General features: G+C 45.1%; 1 protein-coding gene across 3 annotated transcripts in view; it reads left to right on the top strand.

The window, feature by feature from the left end:
• Nucleotides 1–23,049, top strand: part of IGF1R (insulin like growth factor 1 receptor) — a 282,688-nt gene that overhangs the window by 210,104 nt on the left and 49,535 nt on the right. For all 3 annotated transcript variants that reach the window (XM_072950708.1, XM_072950709.1, XM_072950710.1), the window contains exons 3-5: nt 10,252–10,564; nt 14,378–14,526; nt 16,844–16,988. In XM_072950708.1, coding sequence (XP_072806809.1) covers nt 10,252–10,564; nt 14,378–14,526; nt 16,844–16,988 — 607 coding nt within the window. The remainder of the gene's footprint in view (nt 1–10,251; nt 10,565–14,377; nt 14,527–16,843; nt 16,989–23,049) is intronic.

The raw sequence follows: 23,049 nt of genomic DNA on the forward strand, positions 1-23,049 counted from the left end.
TGAAAACGTTATGTAAGTGGAAGGAGCCCGACACAGAGGGTCACATAGCGTATGATTCCACTCATATGCACGGCCCAGAGCAGGCACATCTTAGAGACAGAAGGTAGGTTAGTGGTTGCCTAGGGCTGGAGAGGTGGGGACGGGGGTTGGGGAGTAGGTACATGGTTTCTCTTCGGGGTGATGTTTGCACGACTTGGTGAATATATTAAAAGCTATCAATTTGTACAGTTTTCATGGATGACTTGCATATGAGTTATATCTCAATAAAACTATTATAAAACTTGTGAAGGAAGAAAAAAAAAATCACATCACCCACAGTAACCAAAACCAGCCGTTTAGCCAAAGGAAGATTCCCAAACCACCTTCTGCTCCTCACTTGGTTTGTGGTGTTAACCTTAAGCCTGCGTTGTGTCTTTGCATTGATGGTTGTTCTTTCTTTATTCTCACTAACGAGCTCTTGAAATTCTCATTTAATGACGGTGGCATGTATAACTTTCCTCCTTCTGGTTTCTTGGTTGCCTTTTTTCTTCTCTTTTCTCGGTAGTCTTCCCAGCACTGCTTACTGGGGACTGAAGTGATCCAGTGGGTATTGTCTGTGGGCAATTATTTCTTTTGCTCATGAAAGAAATCTTCACAGATGCAATCAACAGCCTGTGTGAAATGTTCTCCCAAGCGTCTTTGCTCACCTTGTGTACTAGTCAGTGATCTGCTTGGAACTTGGCTATTTCTGGGAGCCTCCATTATGTTTGTTTATATGCCCAACCACAGGGGAGGCACAGGCTGTTTTTCCTTCTGCTTCTTGACCAAGTTTGCAGTCTTGCTAAGACACAGGGATTGGTGAAGAGAACAGACTCTGGTTATCTCATCTCATGAGTCAGACTTGTTTGGGTGAAAAGAGTTCTGGGGGTCACTGAGTCTTCCCGTGCCTGGCTGGTCTGGCCCCTGATAGCACAGTCGCTTACATAGCGACTTGCCTTTGCCCCACAGAATGTACTCTGAGTACTTCCCATGACGGGAGCCGCTGCTTCACTGTTGCAGGTAGGCAGTGACCCTTGCTGAGAAACCCCACAGGGCTCAGCCTGGCTGGAAGAATGTCCTTGACAGTTCTATTTGCTGTAACTCAGTAAATAAAGAAGACTTAGTGGATACACATTATCTCCTCAATATCTCCTGGACGCTTGACCCTTTTCCAGAGCATTGTGTTTCAAGAGTTTCGTCCTTTCTCCAGGCTAAGAGGTTCACCTCAGGAAAGAGGAAAGGGTGCTGGGACTGGTGATTTATTTTTGCCTATTGGATGCAGGCTTACAAAGAAAAGTGGCTTGAGAAGAACACTCTAGCCCCTTCCTTGTAGGCAGCAGAGACTGGCTAAAACCTGCCGCCACCGCAGAGCAGAGTGGGTAAAGAACCCGTGACCCAGGTAGATAGATCTGGGTTTGAAGCCCAGGTTTACAGCTGAACAGTTATTAACTTGGACCATTAATAGCCCTGGGCAATTATTGAATCTCTGTGCCTCCATTTGGGCGTCTATAAATGAGAGTAATGATACCTGACCCCGTATGATTATTAAGAAGTTAAAAAATAATGGATATAAGATTGAGTTGTCTATTCAGACTCAAATTGCATTCATGTAGGAGAGACGCCAACCATTATTGTGAAAAAGAAGCCAGGAGTTTTAGGTGCTTAGAAGCTTGGAATCAGCCAGCTCGGTGTGAGGATAAGAGTTATTCTGAAGATCATACAGAGGGACCCCAAGGATGCTGCCTTGGTCATAGAAGACTGCTACTGGTCTCTTCACACCGTCGAAGCTACTTCTGCAGTGTGAAGAGTAGGTGTGCAGACAGGTGTTAAGAAGCAGTGGTGTCCATGTGTGTTGCATGCTCTGGGACTGAGTGGGGCCTTCAGAAGAAGGCCAGGATCACCGTCTTGGAATTTTGATTCTGAGCGGTTGAAAGTCTGACTTGTGCGAGAAAGCATCCACCTCCCCTGAGTATCAGACACCTGATTGAGGTCTGGGGAGAGCACCCTGTGGGAAAACGCATTCCCGCGGGGGGCAAGGAGGAACTTGGTCAAGATTGGTGCTATCTGGCAGTTGGGGTAGCACTTTCTCTAAGGTAATGAACTCCCTTGAACGTTGCTTTAAGACTGGCCGAGGTTTTTATAGAGAGAGCCTCCAACAGGCATGAGATGGTTGACCTGTAAACTGCCTTTCAACTCCAAAACTCTGTGGTTCAATGCAAGGCAGTAGTGACTGCATGAGTCCTTGTTGCTTAGGAACTGGAGCAAATCAAATGGCCCTAGGAGTTCCTGCATGATGCTGGCTGCTACTCCATGTTCTGAAGCGGTCCTGCCACCCTATGTCCCCTCAGAAGGAGTGGAAGGCAAGAGAAGATGCGTATTGGGAGGCAATGGATGAGAAGTGAGAGTATGTAGCTTCCTGCCCTCTCTGCATACCCCAGCATTGCAGAAAGTTCAACTACTGACACAAAGATGCTTTGTCCAGGGCCCTTCCTGTTAGGAAGGAAGCTGACTCAAAGCTGAGTCTTGAAAATTCCTTCAATATTGCAAGGAGGGACTCCTCCATCCACTCTGGACTTGGGAGAAAATGAGAGCTTTCAGGATCATTACATCAACAGGTTCAGAAGCCGTGGCCCCCGTTTTACTAACCCTGCTCTCACCGAGAGCTCTGCTCTGGGACCTTCCTGCGTGCCTCTGGGTGCCGTCCCCAAACTCGGCTGCTCGTGGGCACACTGAATCCTTTTGCTTCCAACAGAGAAACTGAAGTATCTTCCAATTCTAACCATCCAATTGTCTTTTAGACTGGTGGCTTCTAATGTCTTCTCCAGCACAGAAGATGGTTTCTTTTGGCATCATGAAGAGAAACATTGTTGCAAATGCGACTTTCTTTTGTGAACATTTAAGACACCATGGTTACAGTTTGAACTTTCTTTCGCACAAGTAGCACGTTCTGCATAACGGCTGCAGTTTTCCAGCAGAAGCTCATTTGGATTTCTAGGCAGTGGTTCTATGGAGTTTTCCCATAGCCATTTCTCAAGATGTCAAGAAACTTGAGAGATTCTTCTTGTCTTCCTTTTGAGAAAATTGTGTATATGCACAATTTATAAACATATATCCATACAAACATATATGCGTGAGAGTGTAGCTCATATATAGTTGCGCCAGGTTTACATTCATTGTATTTCATGGGTCTAAGTATTTTCATGTAAGTCAGCTTTTCCATCCTAGCTGATTTACTTAGAGAACTCCAGATTAATAAGCTGAGGGGAAATGTAGCTTCTCCCTGAGCCTGGGAACCCTTGATGCTTCTCACCTCTCTGCCCCCTTTCATAGATGTCTGTGCTTGAAGTGATTAGCTGGGGGTGTGGGTGGTAGCAAAAGCGTGGACAGATGGAAAATTATTTTATGAGATGAGAGCCGGCCATAGGCTCTCTGGCCCTAGGTGGCTTCTCCTGGCCACGCCCTAACCACCTCTGTAGTCCATCGTGGAGATGGTACACCCTTTCTGTCCAACCGGAACATCCAACCAACTGGCAAGAAGTCCGTGGTTCACCCACCTTCTTAGCGAAAAGATCAGCGTGGAGGTCCAAAAGCAGCAGAGCCCAAAGGCAAGGCCCTCTTTCTGCCCTCACCCTGGTTGATTCGATGACCAAAGAGAACGCAGCGTGGCCCAACCTGGTCTTCATACCCTTGGCATCATGTTTGTGAGGCTTAAAAGAACTCCGTAAATACATTGTTACCATTACTTGAGCTTTGTGTGTCTGTCAGGGAGGGCAGCGGGGAGAGGGAGAAACTTGAGAATACCCAGGATTCACAGATGAATATATGGAAGTCCACTAGAGTGGTTGTTTTTTGGTTTTTGTTTTTGTTTTTCTTTTTAAGAATAGGGATATCTAACAGGAGCATGCACTCTGGTGGGTGCTGCTGGGCCCCCGTGGGTGGTGGTAGCCTTTAGATTCTGTCCTGGGTCCTGTTGGTGCTCCTCAGATGTCCCTCCCTCCCTACAATCTCAGCTGCATCTGTCTGCCCACTATGCCCCATGGCATTACCACTGTCTCCTGACCACGCCCCATGACAGTACCACTGTCTGCTGACCACACCCTGTGACGTTGCCAGTTCAGACCCCTGGTTGCACCGATGCAGCTGTGTGATGGGCTTTCCATTTGGATGTATGCACAAAAACAGTGCATGGCAAACTGAGAACCAGTCTCTCTCTACTCCTGCGGGGGTGGGAGGTGGGTGGGTGTAATTCAACACATTTCCCACGCACTCTTCTAAATTCTCCAGATATTTCAAGAATCTGCCCACTTTTCCCCATCAGTGCTGCTGCCCCCTTGGTCTGGGCCACTGTCACTGCTCGCAGAGATGGCAACCATGCCCTGTGGATCGTCCTTCCATTCTCTGTTGTGTTCAGCAGCCAGAGTTATCCTTCTAAAATGCACTTCTGCTCATGTGGCTCCCTGCTTACAATCCTTGAATGACATCTCTTTCCTTTTAAAAAGAGTGCAAACTCTATGCATGGGATAAAGGCCCTTCTTGTGGCCATCTATCTCCATCTCCCCAGCTTTCCTCCCAATCTCCCCCACCTCTCCAGGCTCCAAGCCTGAGTCCTGCAGTCATTCCGAGACTGGTTCTCTGGCCCTCCATCCCCCTCAGCCCTGCCATCACCCCCATGCACCTGCTAGCCCCTGCTGGCCTTTCAAGTTGGGGCCTGGCAGTCCCTTCCCCTGGGAAGTTCTCCTCACTGGCCCTTTGCTTGCCCCTCACTGTTCCCATTGCTCATCCCCAGGGGCTGGGCTGTCTCACCTGCCGCACCTGCAGGACCCAGCCTAGGGCCTGGCTGATGTATTTAACTATCAAAGGAGCCTTTCTCACCCTCTCAGCTGTGGCTCAGTGCTCTCTGGAGGAGAATACTGACAGCTTTGGGTGGACTTCTGGCTGCAGGGGGTGGTGAGGAGACGATGCTGGGAGTTCAGTTGACCCAGCTGAGGTCTCCCCATCTCCTCCCCATAGGGTCTGAATCAACTCTCTTGACAAGGCAAGAAAATCACGAAATCTCTCTGGACCATGTACCAGATGTCTCCCTGATGTGTTTGGAAGGTTGAAGTACACTTTCCTGGCATGAACAATAGCTCCCCTTAATACATACTGATGCCTGTCTCTTAGGAAAGGAACCCCTCTTTTTATATGAAACAGTGGGGTGTTCCTTAAGGTACCCAGAAATACTTAAAACGACCCTAAACTAGTCTGTATTTTGATTCAGAAGCTTGACCTGATTTAGACATTTAGAACTGGTTCTATCTCTCCTTTAAAAGTTATTTGGAATAAAATGTTTGCGTTTTTTAAAGTTGTGTGGTTAAATGGCCCCTTTTCTATTTTTTGTTCCATGTGAAGAGGTTGAGTTCTCCGTCTTCCCTTCCAACATATGCTTTTAAAAATGGATTCTCTGTGGTAAAGACTGTTAACTTACTGGCAGGAACAAAACGAAATGTTTTTAAAATCCCTAGAAAGAACTTAATAAATATAAGGACTCCAGGGAGGGAGGGAGTTAAAGGCCGATGTATGTGACTTTTTTTCCTGTCCCCAAAATGAAGAGAATGAGCTTTTAAATGCAGTGCCTCATTTTTATGGGATTGTGACCCTGAATGAATCCCTTTAGTGGTGGATGTGGGACCTGACGTTTGCTTTTCCAACAATTTAGATAGGCATTTGTTTTTATTGTTGGTCATTGTAAGAATTCCAATGAATAGAGAGATCTCAGGGGCAAAATCAATTTGCTTTTCCCCTGTGTATTTGTTAGTTTATAGCACCTTCCAATTTCCTTTTATTTTTAAAGATAGAAATTGCCTTTCGTCTTGCTGGGTGTGCTTATTCATGGAGATCAGGGAAGAAGTTCCCTTCCTTTCTCCCATAGCTCTGTAATTGGAAATTTGGTAACTGCACTAAATTTTAAGTTTTGGCATTCATGTGGAGCAGCCATCCATCTGCTGGCAAAACACACTGCCCAGGGCTTTTCAAGAAATCCCTTAATAGTCCTGAACACTAATAATATTTATATACATTGAGATGAGGCAAAATTTACAGCGGGCTTCTGGGGCTGGCTCCAGGACTCTCTAATCCTGAACTTCCGCGGGTTCTCCTGCCTGCCTCCCAGAATCCTCACAAATCGTGCAGCAGCCAGGGAGGCACTGGCTTTCTTCCCTGGAGTTTGTCCTCTAGCAAACAGTCACCTTTCTCCCCTTCTCCCCATCACACCCCTTTTTAATTCCCTGAAAGTATCTGATACATGTTTGTGCACAGTTGCATCCTGTAACATAAAAGATGTGTGACCCCTTTAAGAGGAATCATCCTGTCTGTAAAGAACAGGATTTTACCTAATTTAAGCTTTACTGAAATTCCTTCTGAAGTTGCTTCCATCGCTGAAACTAAACTCTAATTCCCTAGCCTGCGTGCTGCTTGTGGCAAGGACTGACTGACCATGCAATTCCATGTAATGTACCCCTTTGGGGGAGGGGGGTTCTCCATGGACCACTGCCCAGAGATGCTGTTTCCAATGGAATGAAGAATGGAATGCAAAATGTATCTACAGATACTTTGGTATTTTCTTCTTTCTTATACTGAAAATGCCCAACATTTACATTTAGGGATAACTGACTCCAACCAAGCGGGGTTTTTTTTTCTATTCCTCTAAACACTTTTCAGTTTTTAGTATTATATTAATAGCTTTTTGATATAGATACCTGCTACTACTCATTTTATATCACATTTTATTTAAATTGTGAGCAAGGAAAAGGAGGGTTTGCAAGCAGATATTGGTCCCAGTTAGTCTCTGGTGATGAGCGTAAGATTCTTCATCAGTTTTCCTTTCTCTGGTCACAAAGCATGATGGTGGCCGACGGCTGGAGAGCAGCCCCTGGGGGACTTCAGTGCTCTGAATGAGATGTGTGCTTAATACAGCTGGTTCATGCTGATGAGAGCGAGACTGTGAACATGGCTTCTACAGCTAGTTTCATTTTAACTATGGGGACCTTGGATCTATTCTACTACATGAACTTTGTAGGGACGACATAATATCTCTCCTCTTGCCTGAGCCCTCTTCTTTTAGCTCTGTCCCCTCTGGTCCTCATACTCTCAGTGCTGCTGCCTGATGGCCTTTCTAAGATGAAGATCAGACCATGTTGCTTTCTTTCCTGCCTAAAATCTTCCATGATGCCCATCTTCTACCAATCGGTCTAAACCCCTCCGAAGGTTGTCAGTACTCTCTGAGCTGCCTCCCCCCATCACTTGTTCTTGGACACTCCCTCCCCTTCTTCATGAGCACCCAGTCCTCCCACTGCAGTGAGTCGATTGCTTTTATGCACATTTACATGTGATTCTGTGTGTTAGTCTTTATTCGTAAACTCCTCCTCTTTCAGCTGCAGCCTCAACACCTCTGAGAAACTTTCCTGGACATCCAGGTGCCCAGGGCATGCTATGCACCACCACACACTCCTGTGCTTACCTGGCATATTGTCCATTCCTTAAAAATGGGGTCTGGCACACAGGTGCGGCACACACTGAATAGACAGTTGCTAAATGGATCATTAAATGAAGGATAGGTGGGCTTACGTCCTCTTGCTTTTAGTTTAAAACCCTGAACTGAGGATTCACAATGTTATTGTTTCTTTAGATCCTGAGCCTTGAAGTTACCTCCATAATGGATATATTTGAACTTAAATAGTCATTTAATCTGTGCAGTTATTAGATCAAGTGTGAGATGTGAGAGTAGAGTGTGTGTGTACATTTACCGCAAATATGCCAGGCTTGTAAATTCAAATTGGTGTTATCAGCTTCTAGATGATCCCCTTGGTAGACCATCTGTGTATTTCTGTGTTTTAGGAGCTCTTACAACAACATACTTTTTTGATGTGATTAGACATGGTTACTCCTTGTAATTTTGGGGGGTATATTAGTTTTTGTAAATAGCCAGAAATCACTGAGAGGCAATTCTGATCAACAAAAATGACATAAACCAACAGGAACAGTCTTCGTCTTTGCTTATACAAGTGTCTGAAGGCGTGTCTCAGTTGCGATTTGTTCAGCTGCATTTAACAAACAGCGAGTACTTAAACAAGATACAAGATGATTTCTTATTCGTGTAAAGAAGTCTAAAGGTAAGCAGTCCAGGATTAGCCTCCTGGCTACACAGTCAGGAAGGACCAAGTTCCTTTTTTCTTGCTCCACCATTCTTACCGGGCCACCCCATGGTCCAAGACGGCTGCTTGAGATTCACGCAGTATGCCTGCATTCCAGCCAGCAGGGAGGAGGAAGGGTGTGCCTCCGTCTGTTTTAAGGACTCTTCTGGGAAGTTCCATCCAAAAAGTCGGCTTACGTTTCCCTGGCTAGAACTTACATTACTTCTAGCTTCTCTTGTAAGCTAGAAGGCTAGGAGATATACTATCTAGCTGGGTGACAAAATGCCCAATTAAAAGTCAAGGTTCATTACCAAGATAGTTAAGAACAAATAATGGAAGGCCACCTATTGTCTCAGCTAAAGGATGAGTTCAAAGGAGAAAGTTGCAGAATTATTGTAAGCTTGACAGTATCACGAGAATTTGTCTGTTTCGTTAGTGTTGACAATATTCATTTGAATGTCCGAGTTCTGATACCTGTTATTAAATGGACCTGTTTACAGTAAAAATAGGTCCTCCTAGACACAGCTGGTAGATCTGTAAATTGGTACAAAGTTTCCAGAGGACAGTTTGACCCAGCATGGTCAACTCTGGAAATTGATTCTACTGAAATAATTAAGAATTCTCATGAAGATTGAGTGCTTATTGTAATAATAAAATGTTGGGAATAAATGAAATGTCTAATAGCAGGAGACCGATAGTAACTTACCGTACACTATACTCTGGGGTACAATGCAGCTGTTAAATGATGGTGGAATTCACAGTATGTTATGCCAAAAAGATGCTTTCAGAATGGCTTGATCCTTTTATTTAAATAGGTTTCTGTATTTATATGTGCATGCACACATTTAGGAAATGATCTGAAAGGGTCTACATGAAGGTATTGATAAAGTGATATTGCGAACAGGTAGACTAGATATTCTATATATATTTTTTTCTTACCTATGATCTCTGATTTTTTTAAGTCTTTTTTTTTTTACTACAAGGAAAAGCAATAATAGAATCTTCACTAAATAATGCATGTCAGAGGCAATTATACATATTTAAATAATTTTGTGTTGTTTTCTAACTCAAGGAAAAATGAGGAAGTGGATAATGCAAACCAGATTTCATATTTTGTTGATTCACACTTTATCTGCTAGTAAAGCTAACAGCCCCATAGAGTGTGATCATTACAGCATTGCCATGGAAATAAATGCCAGCTCATCTATTTGGGACATGAATTGTGCATCTCTGGTTTTCAGACTCTGTTTTCACTTAACTTTAGCATGGAGGGACTCAGAGGAGATGGGTTTTGATATCCTGTGGACCTCTGGGCTCGAGATACTACCCATCCACCCACCTTCCTATATTTGAGAAGATGAGGACTTCTCAGTGATATATTAGGACGTGTGAATAAGTTAGTATCATCACTTACTGGGAGTAAGAACCTTTGATATGATACAGGCAGACACAAACTTTTCTAAAGCAATTTTGTCAACCTGAATGTCAACCTGAATATCATCTTTACTGTATTCTGGGTTAATCATTTTAAAAATAAATGAGCCTTTGTGCACACTAAGGCTTTTCAAGATATTTCAGTAGGGAACCTATTCCAAATGCAGATTGAGCAGAGCATATAATGCCTTCTAAAGATATAATAGACTCTACTGTTCACATAGAGCATCCACAGTATCTCACATGCCTCAGGCAACCGTCCAAGATGGGTGTTACCCTGTTTTACAGATGAGAAAAAAGAGGATCAAGGTCAAAGAAAGTAATGACTCATCCAAGGGCAAACAGTGAAATAGGAGAGGCTGGATGGCAAACCCCGCTTGCCTGACTCGAAATGCAGAGGATCTGCTCTCTGCCTTAATGCGATTGTGAACATGAAATACTGTCATTTCAAAGCCAGCGCCCAGCAAGTTTCCATTTGGGGGTTGCACGTGTGATTGGTGGGTTGGTGGGCTGGTGGATGGGTTGGTTGGTTTGCTCTGGGTGGAGCGATCTGGAGCTGCTGGTGGCAAAGGAGTGCGTCTCCACTGCTGACCACTGATGGGTCTCGCTCGCCGCTTGTCGCCCACAGTGTGCCCGAGCGCGTGCGGGAAGCGGGCGTGCACGGAGAACCACGAGTGCTGCCACCCCGAGTGCCTGGGCAGCTGCAGCGCGCCCGACGATGACGCGGCCTGCGTGGCCTGCCGCCACTACTACTACGCCGGCGTCTGCGTGCCCAGCTGCCCGCCCAACACCTACCGCTTCGAGGGCTGGCGCTGCGTGGACCGCGACTTCTGCGCCAACATCCCCAGCGCCGAGAGCAGTGACTCCGAGGGCTTCGTGATCCACGACGGCGAGTGCATGCAGGAGTGCCCCTCGGGCTTCATCCGCAACGGCACTCAGAGGTCAGTGGGGGCCCGGTGGGAGCGCAAGCCCCCGAGGGACGCGAAGGTCGGCTGTGCCTGGGGCTCCACCTGTGGGGGGCCCTGGGGAGGTTCACAGAGGAGGGTCTACTGGAAAGAACTACTCTGACCTAAACTTGGGATGACTCTAGGAGCGATTGGCGATTTTTTTTTTTTTTTTTTTTTTGGTTTGGTTTGGTTTGGAAGTGTACTGCCTGACCGTTTGAAACTAAGTACCTGACTTGATGGCTCAGGTAGGGGGGATCACTGTCTCCCTGTTCACTTGCCTGGCTGCCACCCCAGCAGCAGGACAGTGGAGGGACTGGAGATGAAGTTTTCCCACCCTCAGTGCTACTTGGCACTAGCCGGGTGAAGGCTCTGGGAATACGAGAGGAAAGACCAGGCAAGGCCCACCAGCAGCCTTGAGGCAGCAGCAAGCCTCAGACATCTCTTAGCACACGCTCCTGCCCTGCAGTTGAACTCACAGCCACTAAGAGCGAGCAGTAGCTTAAAGTAACCTATATTTTCCATTAACGCCTTCTATACACACACACATGCACGCACGCACACACACCCTTCACCCTCCCTCCATTTTCCTTCCTGGACTTTGGGACTTCTCTTGGGAAGCAAAAAATTCCTTGCAGCAAACGGCATCCATCCTGTGCATGCCAACTGGACTTCTGTAAATTTGTCATTGGTTTTAAGTTTTTGAAAAAGCAATGCCAGCATTGTTACAAAATATAGGCCTATATCCCTGGAAACAAAAAGAAGACTAGAGATTTGAGGTTGCTGTTCCCCTGTGTGGAGCAGAGCAGAGGACTATTAGGAGAGAGTAGTTCTGTTGTAATGGGCCAAACACCTCCTTTACCATTAGCACCAGAGGAACCTTCCATTTCTAGGTTCTTCAAGATAAAACTGTTCTACAAATATAAAATACCATTGGAAAAGGAAACATTAACTTTGACTATAACGTGTAACTTCCCCTCCGTTTGCTACAGTCTGTTTCTGCAAAACACATCAAGCAAGTCTTAGTAAAGGGGAGTCTGTTTCCGGTGTAATATTTGGAGAGGTTGCTCCTTCCGTAGGCTTAACTTCAGATCAAAGGTAAAACGCACATTACTGCAAAATATTAGGTGTAGAACAACTTTTTGCCTGTCGCCGTTTTTTTATAACCATTGTAATAGTAAAAATTACTTTAAAATGGTAAACGTGGCAAGGATGCCAATGAACCATAAAGTATACATAGTCCACCCAAAATAAGTCTACCACGTCTTACTCACATTTTATTAGCACTGAGAACTTAAAGAGGCTTTGCCAGTGCCCGGGGCAGTGCCCGGAAGCCGGGTAAGGCTCAGCCACAACTCCTCCCCGGCGGAGGGGGCTGAGAGGGGGCAGCTGGTGCAGGACCTGGGGGTAAGAGCTTCCGTGTCCTGCAGGTGTGTTTCTTATGATGTCTGGAGGCACTCAGGCATTCGCAGCTACCAGAGGACTGGGCAAAGTGGGGGCACTGTGCACTGTGACAGTTTCTCCTCGTATAGTTCATTCTTCCAAGAACTGAACAGTTACTTTTCCCACCCGTGCTTACAGTCTGTTCAAAGCTACAGTTCTGCCTTTTCCATTTTAAAATAAAATGCCATCAAGAGCTAATGAATCCCCCTCTCAGCCTTTAAGGCCTATTTGACACTTACTTTAAAAATATTTATTTTTTTAATGCTATTTATACCCTCTCTGTACCAGAATGGATTGGAGGAAGCTTAAACTATAAACATGTAATCAGAGCACTTCCTTAGAAAAACATTTTTTAAGTGCTAGGTGATTCCTAGACATTTTAAGAAAAGCGTTTGGTTCAGAAATTGCTATTTGAATAAAATGTCAGGGGGCACTAAACATACACTTAACTCGTGACCCAGAAGTTACACTCCTGAGCATTTATCCCAGAAGAATGAAAACTTACGTTACACAAAAACATGTACACAGTTGTTCATAGCAGCTTTATGTGCAACAGCCCGAAACTGGAAACAGCGCAGATACGCCATGATAGTTAAATGGCTGAGCAAACCCTGATCCATCACAGTGTGGAGTATCAACCAGCAATAAAAAGAAACTGTTAAAACACACAACAACACGGAGGGCTCTCACGGACAATACGCTGTGTGAAAAAAGCCAGCCTCGCAAGGCCACACACTGTACGATGACACGTATATAACGTTCTCAAAACAACAGCCTCAAAGAGATGGCGAACGGGTCAGTGGCTGCCGTGAGTTCAAGGCGTGGGGATAGGGTGGCTGTGCTGTGGCACAAGGGAGATCTTCGAGGGGGTGGGCTAGTTCTAGTTGTGATTACACAGGTGATAAGTGACACAGACTTAGACACAAACGTTGCACCCCTGTTCGTTTCGTGGTTTTGATATTACATTGTCATTCTGTAAGTTGGAACCACTGGGGGAACCTGGTGGAGGGTGCACAGAAGACCTCTCTGCACTAACCTTGGCAACTTTCTGTGCATCTATAATTGTTTCAAAATAGAGAGGTTTTTTTAAAGGGTGGTGGGGCATTATATGCTATGTAGGTAAATTAGAAGCAATCAAAGACCAACAAAAAGTGCTTAAGGGAAGCTGCTACCCATTCTAGAAATGAGAATGTTGAGTGTGATGTTGCAGAAAGAACTCGCCACTGCTCTGGTTGGCCCAGTTCCTCTGGAAACCTTGCCTCCTGTTCTCGCAACGTGAAATAGGAAAACAGCAGGGAACTTTACCTATAAGCTTTTAAACAGAGCCCTTCACCTTTGCCTTAGATACGTATAAAGTTTAGTGGGAGGAGGGGCTTTCATGCAAAGAGCTATACACTGTTTAATATTTTTTCACTTCATGAAATTTGAAAGATCATTCAAGTATACTCATGTAAATAGTGTGGCTCTCTCTCAGTTCACCATCCTATTACACACATACCCCAGAATGTTGTATCATTTATTTGTCTGGAAATCGACCCAGCCTTCTGATCCTTGGTCTGTGGTTCAGCAACTGGATTAGCATTTTGTCCAGTATTCCCTAAATAAGGATGGGTAAGCCAGAAAAGCGCCAGTCCCACTCACTGGTCCCTGACTCTTGGTGGTTTGTGGCATGTTCAAGATTGCATCTGAAATAGGAGCTCATTACAAAGAAATGGAAGTTCCTTGTTTTTATTGAGTATGCAGCGAAAACAACATTTGGATCAATTTACAGGTTTCTGCCAAACACTGTCAAGAAATTATTTCAGTTGTGTTTTAGCAGGAAAATAATGGGTCTGTGCTATACCACATGCCTTTCGGAATTCCTCATTGGCTTTTGCTGGGCAGCTGGCTGAGGGGGTTAGATTCCTGTTCATGGCAGAAATACTGTTCTGCCTTGACTGTCCCTGTCCCTCTCCCAGAGACTTTCAGGGTGCACTGGCAGGGGCCACGACATCAGAGAACAGTTCCGTTTTTTGGGAGCCCCCAGTGCTTCCTTTTGGCAAGGCTGTTTCTCCCACGTGGGACCAGCTGGCTCACTAGCCACAGCCTATGATACACACATGCCTCAAGGATGTATCATGTGTTTTGTCTGGAAACAGGCTGCATGATTTTCCTTGGTAGGCAGTTTCTCCTTTTGGTTGCAATTTGAGTGGCTTATCCTGGGTAGGTTTGGGGATGCAATACAATGTGAACACTTCCAACAGTTGTTTTTTGTGATGTGTACTGTGAAAACACCTAGAATAGAAGTGTATCTTTACAATTATTTTTTTAATGCAAGGAGACAGACTCAGCTCTCTGTGTTTTTGGTTGGTTCTTTATCTTCAACAGCATGTACTGCATCCCTTGCGAAGGCCCTTGCCCCAAAGTCTGTGAGGAAGAAAAGAAAACAAAGACCATTGATTCAGTCACTTCTGCTCAAATGCTCCAAGGATGCACCATCTTCAAGGGCAACCTGCTCATTAATATCCGACGTGGCAGTAAGTATTCCATCTCCCCGGAAGAGATGGCTGGATCCCTTGGTTTTCTTTTGTTGAGGCTTTTCCTACTCATCCGTGACTCACAACTAAAATATGGGTCTAGAAAAACAACATGGTGTGTAAGCTGTGTGCTCAGTGCCCCTCCTTTGAGCTTCCCTCAATGATAAAAAAGGCAGATCGAAAGGCAGTCCATTTTTCAGCCATTGGCACAGTGTGTATTTCTACAGAGGGTCATCCCTTGTCTTTCTTAAGTCACACCTTACACAGGAAGTGCACGTCCCAACACATACAAACTCCAGAAGAGACCAATGGATCAGAGGTGTGACTCAGCCGTCTCCAGCTGGAGCCAAGTCCATAGAGCTTTTAAGTCCAGAGAGTTTTGGTTACTTGGATATATTGAAGACACTGAGCAAGTGGAAGAATTTAATGATATCACTTTAAAATTGTATTAAGTCCAAATTTACTTCTGAGAGCCGAAAAGATACAGGAATATATATGTCATCGTGCATCGAACGCTTCTGGTCTCACCCTCTGTAGGATCCCTGTTGTTTGCAGTAGATGACATTCCTAGCTGCTGCCTTTGTGTGAAACACTTCCTGTTGATTTATTTAGTGAAATTTTCACTTCTGATCTATGATTGACAAGGGCTTCTAGTAATGGTGCCTTAAATTCACCTCCACTGGGGTCACTTGGTGAAGGTAGGAATAATTTTATAAACTAGAATAAACATAGTAAGAAGACCTTCAAATTGAAAGGATTGTTTTTCTACATCCTTTTGTGAAGGAAATTTTATTTTACGTTCTGAGGGGCGAAAATGACTTATTTATTCTGTGCATTTGCTTTTCCTTAATACTTTTTTTATACGAGTGAGCTATATTCTTACGGTTTAGAGATGGCAGAAACAAGTTTTTTCCTTAGTTCTTTTGAATTTTTTGGTCTCTCTTGATTTTCACCACACCTTACACCTCTCCACAACAGGGGTAACTTTGTTGCCACCCAGCTATGAATTTTCTTACCTTCATGGTATTCTGACGTTGTGTTCTTTTTGCTCTTCCTGGATTTCTTAATTTTTAAAAAGGATTTCCTTGTTCCCTAGAACATACCCTTTAAATGCCCAAACCTTCTTTTTTCCTTCCTATATCCTCAAGATAAAAATTTAATCTGTGAATTAAATCCATGGAGAAGTATAATTTGAGAAGGAGTTGGTACATGTTTTATGCGTGGTGATGAAATGTGCCTTCCAGTTTATGGCCAGTGGAAGAAATTGGTTGGACATCTCATTGGAAAGGACACTCCTCGGCCTTGATGAAAAGGCATGATTCCTGCCCTACGTTTAAAATTCAGAGTCTTTTCCTTGAAACATCAACTGCCAGCAACCTCTAGTCTTTACAACTTGAATTTCTCCTTCATTTGTCTTGGAGAACCATTAAACTGTTCCTTGAACATAGGGCCTTACCCCAGAGGGCAGTAGCCTTATTCTTTGAAGTTTATCAATTGAAAGCAAAATAGAACCTTTTATTAAATAAGCCTTCACAAATCAGACACAGTAAAATTCCATTAGTTGAACTACATTCAGTACGTAAGAATCTGTGTTATCAGTCTGGCATAAGTTGAACCGAAGTTTATGTTTTTCATTTGATACGGAAAAAAAGATGGGCTGCAAAGTTCAAGGAAGTACACTGTTTCTACAGTATGTTGTTTTTACACATCTGTAGCCACGATCTTCCCAACTGTTTTCTATCTCTGAGAATCATGAAGGTGTACATTATAGAAAACTTAGGAGCACAGAAAGGAGTTTTTAAAGATCACCTGCCAATAACCATCATTAACATTTCGGTGTGCTTTCTTCCAGTCTTAGTAAGATGGAATCTTTAAATAAAGACCCCTGTATCTTAGGAACTAGAGATGGAGCAAAGGCAGTTCCTAATGAGACTGAGAAAGTGTTGTCCTTTAGTCATGCCCCTGTGCTGTGAAGGCAGTGCTGTCTGTTGACAGAGTGTATTATGTTCCCTAGATTGTCCGCCTTTGCTCATTGGTAGTCTGGTATTTATGATTTTACATTCTGTTAATCAGCCTGGGAGCTGCAGTACCAAGCCTTCTAGAAACTCTCCTTCCCCTGCCTTGGGGGCCTTTCCCGGGGTGAGATTTTTGAATGTTAAGTTTAGGGCAATACATTTTTGACACGGAGCTGGGGTCCAGTGAGGCCTGAGCATCTCAGTGGCACCAGCAAAGCAAGACCCGCACTGAATTGCTCTCTACACGTGCTTATGAGAAGCCAGGTATGTCCCCCTGTGACATGACCCCTCTCTGACCATAGACAACATCGCTTCTGAACTGGAGAACTTCATGGGGCTCATTGAGGTGGTGACGGGCTACGTGAAGATCCGTCACTCCCACGCCTTGGTCTCCTTGTCCTTCCTGAAGAACCTGCGCCAGATCCTAGGAGAGGAGCAGCTCGAGGGGTAAGTGCTCCGAACAGCACGCGCTTCCTTTCTCCTGCTGCAGAGTAAAATCCGTGCTTCTAGAGTTCTCCATGTCTGAGGTAAGAGCCCTCTCCTGTTGAAAAGAAGGAGTGAACGTGACAGTGATGCCGGGGCACCCTAAGTGATGGCCACCTCCTCAGTCTCCGCCCTCAGGACTGCGATGTGGCCCGTCCGTCAAGAGCTGCGTGTCTGACCGTGGCCAGCAGAGCAGCAGACAGGGGTGCGGTGGGGGCTGCTTCTGCCAGAAACACCAGGAATGGGTCTCAGGTGCTCAGATCTCCATGAAATCATCACTTCAGGACCCTCGTCTGCCTCAGGGTCCTGTGCCCTTACACCTAAAAACACCCCATCTTTTAAAACATGTTGGAACATCAGAGCTTTGGAGGCCCATGAACAGTTTGTTTTGTTGCAAAGAAATCGTGATTCACAAAATTATTTCTATCGATCAGCTCATAGGATTTACGCTACTGGTAGCGGTTCTGCCTTCTGCAGTGATGTGCTGTGCAGAAAGGGTTTTAAACGAGCCGGAGGCTCCTCACTATAGGATGCATGAAAGCTGGTGCTTCCTGCACGCGCAGTCTCTCTCCAGCGCTTAGCCCGTTAGTACCTCTGCACCGTACGTCTCTTCACAGGCCCCCTTTTAAATACAGCTCTTGCCTGGCTTTAAGCTAATTGCTTGAAATCAAAGGAGACATCCATTAACGGGTTAATTCCTTCTAAAGAGAATTTGGGGAAATCATTTAGGAAAGCAAGAGGTAGGAAGGTCGTGGGAAAGGTTGTCCTTGCTGATTTATCTGCCCCAACTGGATAAAGTTACCACACAAGGGTTTCCTTACAGCCTTCCTGCTTTTCTCAGACTAACTCTTGGTCAGTCTGAAATTCTTAAAATTCCATCATCTGATACAGCTACAGAGAGAGGGCAGCTCCTCATTCCATCCTTGAAAAGCACCCTGTCCTCCCCGCTGGGAACGCAGATTCTTTAGAAAGACCTCTTTCTCCTGGTGAATCCGTGGAGGCCGCAAAGCCGCACCCAGCCCCAGAGGGTCCTGGGTCACCTGCATGGCAGGCTGAGGCTCTGCCAGCTATACCTTTAAAAATTGTGAGTCACCCTGTTGCATACATGAAACTTATATTGTATATCAACTATACTTCAATAAAAATAAATTTTAAAAAAAGAATTACACAAAATGAACTTTAAAAAGAGCTAATCTTTCACTCAAACCTTAAAAAAAAAAGGAAAAGATGGGAAGAGTCAGAAGGGAGAAGAGAGGAAAGGAAGGTGATAAATAAAGATCAGCAGTGCCTCAGGGAAGGGACGGGCATGCACCCTGGGGCATGAGAAAGAGCCAGACAGCTGATTAAGACCATCAGACCAGACTGGCTTCCCAGGAGAGGTGTCTTCTGAGCAAGGCCTTGGAGGGCTTCTGGAAACTCAGCAAGCAGAAAGTGACGAAAGGCATTTCAGGATAGGGCGGCAGCAGCAAAGGCGACAAGTTGGGGCTTCCTGGGACCTGTCTGACAAACAGTGCTGGAGAGATAGGCGGTGGTGAATTACGTAAGCTGTTAGGCGCCCAGGTGTGGAGGTTGTAATTGAGACAGACCTGTTCAAATAGGAAGTTGAGTTACAGGAGGGTTAATCGAACATTGCATTTCTGTGTGCTTTTGGTATAAGCCAAGATAACTTTGATCCCAGGGGTTCCCCGATTTTGTTATCCATTAGAAGCATCTAATGAAGCTTTTAAGAAATCAGTGCTTCTCTAAAGATTCCCAGGTAATTTTAATGTGCAGCAAAGATTGGAAACCACTGCTCTATCCCTTTTTTTCTTTTTCTCTTAAACAGATCCCTGAAGCACTTTGATTTTTTTTTTTTTTGCCTAAATATTTTCTTGCCACACTGTTGCCTTGAAGTACTATTTTTCTTGTACCTCTCATAGCCAACGGGAACCTAAGTAAGTGCTTCCATTTGGTTCAATGGGATGAAAGTTTTGTAGCCTTTTGTTTTGATGGAGAACAAATTCACAGTTCAGAGATCCTTTGTATGAGTCACCCTTAGCTTTACAAACTGGAACTGAGCTCTGCCTCCGAAGATCTCCTGAGTAGCCCAGACCAAAGTTAAGTCCAGAATGTGAAATCCAAGAATATTACCTGGAGTAGCGCTCTTAGTTTTCACTCAGAATGAGCTACCATCTGATTTCCAGGCTGGTGATGGATACAGGCAGAATCACATCGGAACAGGCAGCAGGACTGTTGGTCTCTGAAAAAAGAGACTGGACAACATAGGCAAGAATCCGGATGGCCAGGGTTTCCTTGAGCACATTACTCTGTGTAATGTCATGTGTTCCTAGAGAAATAACCTTAACCATTAAGATTAGACATTGAGAAAATCAAGGTTCTTCTATTCTGGAAGAAAGTGGATTTTGGAATACATGTGTACAAGATTTCTATGAAATAGCTAATTTTTAAGCCCTTGAATAAGAAAGAGGATATTTCTGTTATGTGGAAAAATTCCCTTATCTGAACAACCTTATTCTGTGATAGCATCAGATAAATAAGGAGTTAAAATTTCAAATTCTTTGGTGCCATCAAGGATTGTTGCTGTGAAAAGAATAAGAGGAGGTGGAGGTGGTGGGTTACAAGAACTGGAATTCTTGGATGCATTTAGTCACCTCTGCTTATGTTCCTCCCCACCCACTTGACTTTGTGCTTTATTCTACCTTCTTGCAACTCTAAGATTAGATTGCAACATGGATGTACTGTAAGACTTCTTTGGGACTTCCAAAAAATATACACTGAAACTTGTGACTCAGCAGTTCCAAGCTCTACCCTAGTCTCTACCCCAGAGAATTGAAAACATGTCCACACAAGACTTGGATGTGATTGCTCATAGCAGTATTATTCATGATATCCCCCTCAAAAAAAAAATCCACTGGAAACAATCCAAATGTCCGTCAAGAGACAAATGGATAAATAAAATGTGTCACGATGGATTACAGTGGAGCAATAATGTAACAACACAGGTGAACCTCAGAAACATTAGGCTAAGTGAAGAAAAAAAAAAAGCCAGACACAAAAGGCTACACATTGTATGATTCCATTAATATGTAATTTCTAGAAAAAGCTAACCTATGGAGACAGAAAGCAGATTCATGAGGGCTGGAGTGGGATCAGAAATTGACCATCGGGAGTAAGGAAATTTGGTGTGGTGGAAATGTTCTGAAACTGCAGAGTGGTGATGGTCGGACAGCTGTATACATTTACTGAAGCTCATGGAACTGTGCACTTACAGTGGGTGAATTTTTTTGGTAAATAAATTATATCTTTGTAAAGCTGTTTTCAAAACACTCAAAGAGGGAACATTTTCTTTCCGAGTATCTGTTCGGTGTCTAGTGCCGCTTAAATATAAATTCCCACCCTTGACGAGCCCCGAAGGCTGATGCAGATATTGAATTGAGAAGAGACCGGATGTAGCATAAAGCAGCCCCTTGGAGATGGACTGGAGGCAGCACCTGTGAAAGGGCCAAATCCTGTATCAGTTGCAGATGGCTCGGATGCTGGAGCCCCCATGTGCTGGGTTCTGATGCCCCCTAGAGACAGCCAGAAAGAGGCTGCGGTGTCTTCTCTGAGAAATGAAAGGGGATGATGATTCTTTTAAATATTTGTCAGCAAGGGCTGGAAAGGAGGGGGAATGTCCCTTCCTGCCCCTGTGGGCTAGAGCCTCACCCTCAGTCCACCTGTCCCAGCCTGGGAGAAGCTGAGTAACTACTTTGCTTAGAGTTGCTGGAGAGAACGTTTAACCCTGGTCTTTGGACTCCCACGTGCAGTGCTCCGAACCCTGGACCTGGGGTGTCCTCTAAGTACCCCTCGAATCTCCAGTACTTTCTTCCCTTTGCTTCCCCTTCCTGCCTGCCCTTCATCAGATTAGGAGGGGAGGTGGTGGTGATGTCAGCTCAGAGGTAGGACAGCCCTGAGACTGGAGCCATGAATAAAACAGGTGTATAATGTGTGCTAGGTGTTCAGAATATTGATGTAGATAATATACAGATGTCCCCCAGGAGACAGCCAGCCACTCTCAACCGACTACATTGGGCTACATATTGGCAGATGGGGCCTACCCAAGTCTACAAAAGACATTTTTCTGCAACCTTGAGAAGGCCACAGAGCCTGTGTAAGGAACAGAGAAATAAGCAAATGACTTAATTTTTTAAAATATGCTTTGAATGTAAAGGCAGTCAGCTTAGAAACAATTAGAAAATCACATTTACAGAGTAATTGACTTAAACAGCCATTTCCTTTAGGAAACAGTAAAATCTGAGTGTGTGTGTGTGTGTGTGTGTGTGTGTGTGTGTGTGTGTGTGTGTTGAAGATGTGAAGACAAGTTTCTGCCTTTTACTATTTCTTAATTCTCACCTGATCCTGGAAGGAGTGTTGGGGGAGCCGGGCCTCCAGCTGGGGTTGGAAAAACAAGAGCAGTATTGGCAGGCAGCTTGTGAATGGCTTGATTATTATTTTGATGAGGGTTTTATTTTTATTTTTCTGATACTTACACCGGCTCCATAACACTCGGGTTTTATTGATATTGGTATCTTGGCTCCAGGCCTTCTCAGTGTTGTTAAAAAAAAAAAAGTTTATGTTTACTGTAAAAGATAATCTTGCTTTTCAAAGTGATTAATCACAGACATAGAATTTCAGTGTCCCTGCCATTCATTTGTCAAATTCCCGATTTATAATTCATGCCTCCTCCCTTGGGGAGCACCATGTTTTGTTCAGAAGGTATTTTCAATGCGGTTCTTTTCCCTGCTAGTGAAATTAATTGACTGAAAAATAAAAAAGCCTCATCCTAGATTGAGACAGAAGTTTGACCCGACCCAGAGGTTTTGTCCCACGTGGCCAACTTGGGAACCTGGGAGCAGCCAGAGCCATGGGGGTTGTTGGTTCTGATGCTCCAGAGTGTCCTGAGGTGGGAACACCCCGTGGACAAGGAGTGTCCACCTGCGGACCCCTCCTGCTGCTGTGTGCCTGTGCGCCCCTGCCTCCTATCCCGGCCCAGAGCTCCCCGCCTGCGCTCATGGCCACGTGTTGCAGAGCCCGAGTCCAGACCCCTCTGGGCCATGTCTTATGTTCCTTTTCCAGCAGATGTATGTGTTGGGGAGTGATCTCTCACTGAAAGGAAAGGGTTGTTGACTTGCAAGCTTTTGCCACCTGGTTTGTTGGCCATGAATGTGTCAAGAGGCCTCAAGGTGGGTTTGTGAGGAGCCTGGCTTGGTCTCAGAGGTGTTGTCTTTGGACTCAGTGGCTCACTGAATTCCTGTGCCAGCAGGACTCCCGCCTCCACCCCCAGCACGTGTGCAGACAGGGCCCAGTGCTCGTGGAGGGGCTGGGCTTCAGGCTGATGGGCCAGATTCTACCGCAGCTCAGTGACTTCCTGGGCATTCGTGTCTCTGGCCCTTAAAACCAATAGGAAACTCACATGACACCTGCTCATGCCCCTTCTTGTCAGAGTGAGTAAACGGGGTGACCTGCCTGTGGCCAAGCAGCACATTAATGACACTTCTGGTCCTGGGTCCCCATCTCTGAACTCTACCGTGAATTCCCAGGGAAATGTACAGGCCGGCTTAGAAACACCGTTAACTGTAACTTCTGCTTTACTCTACATGAGTGAGACTCGGGCTGAGGACTGACCGGCGGGTGGGGGTCCTGCTAGACGTTCTGGTGTGGGTGTAAGTGAACCTCACCAGGCACGGAGAGGTGCCCAAAGGACAACCAGGGGGCTTCTGTCCGGACTGTCCTGGCCCTGGAAAGAGGGTTGGGATCTTTTTGCTCTGCTGTTTGTGTATTGGACCCCTGAGTGGGTCTTAGAAATAGCTCAAAGTGTTGCACTGACTTCTAGACTCAGTTTTATAGAAGATGCTGGAGTGAGCCCCAGAAGGAAACTGAGTCTGGGGAGTCAGGATGGGAAGAGGAGGGATCTGAGGTCCGTGGGGAGCAGACCTGTCAGCACAGAGGACTCAGATGGCGGCCGTGGCCCTGTCTGCCTGTTTTA

Source organism: Vicugna pacos, chromosome 27 (genome assembly GCF_048564905.1).
Source record: "Vicugna pacos chromosome 27, VicPac4, whole genome shotgun sequence".
NCBI classification, from domain to species: Eukaryota; Metazoa; Chordata; class Mammalia; order Artiodactyla; family Camelidae; genus Vicugna; species Vicugna pacos.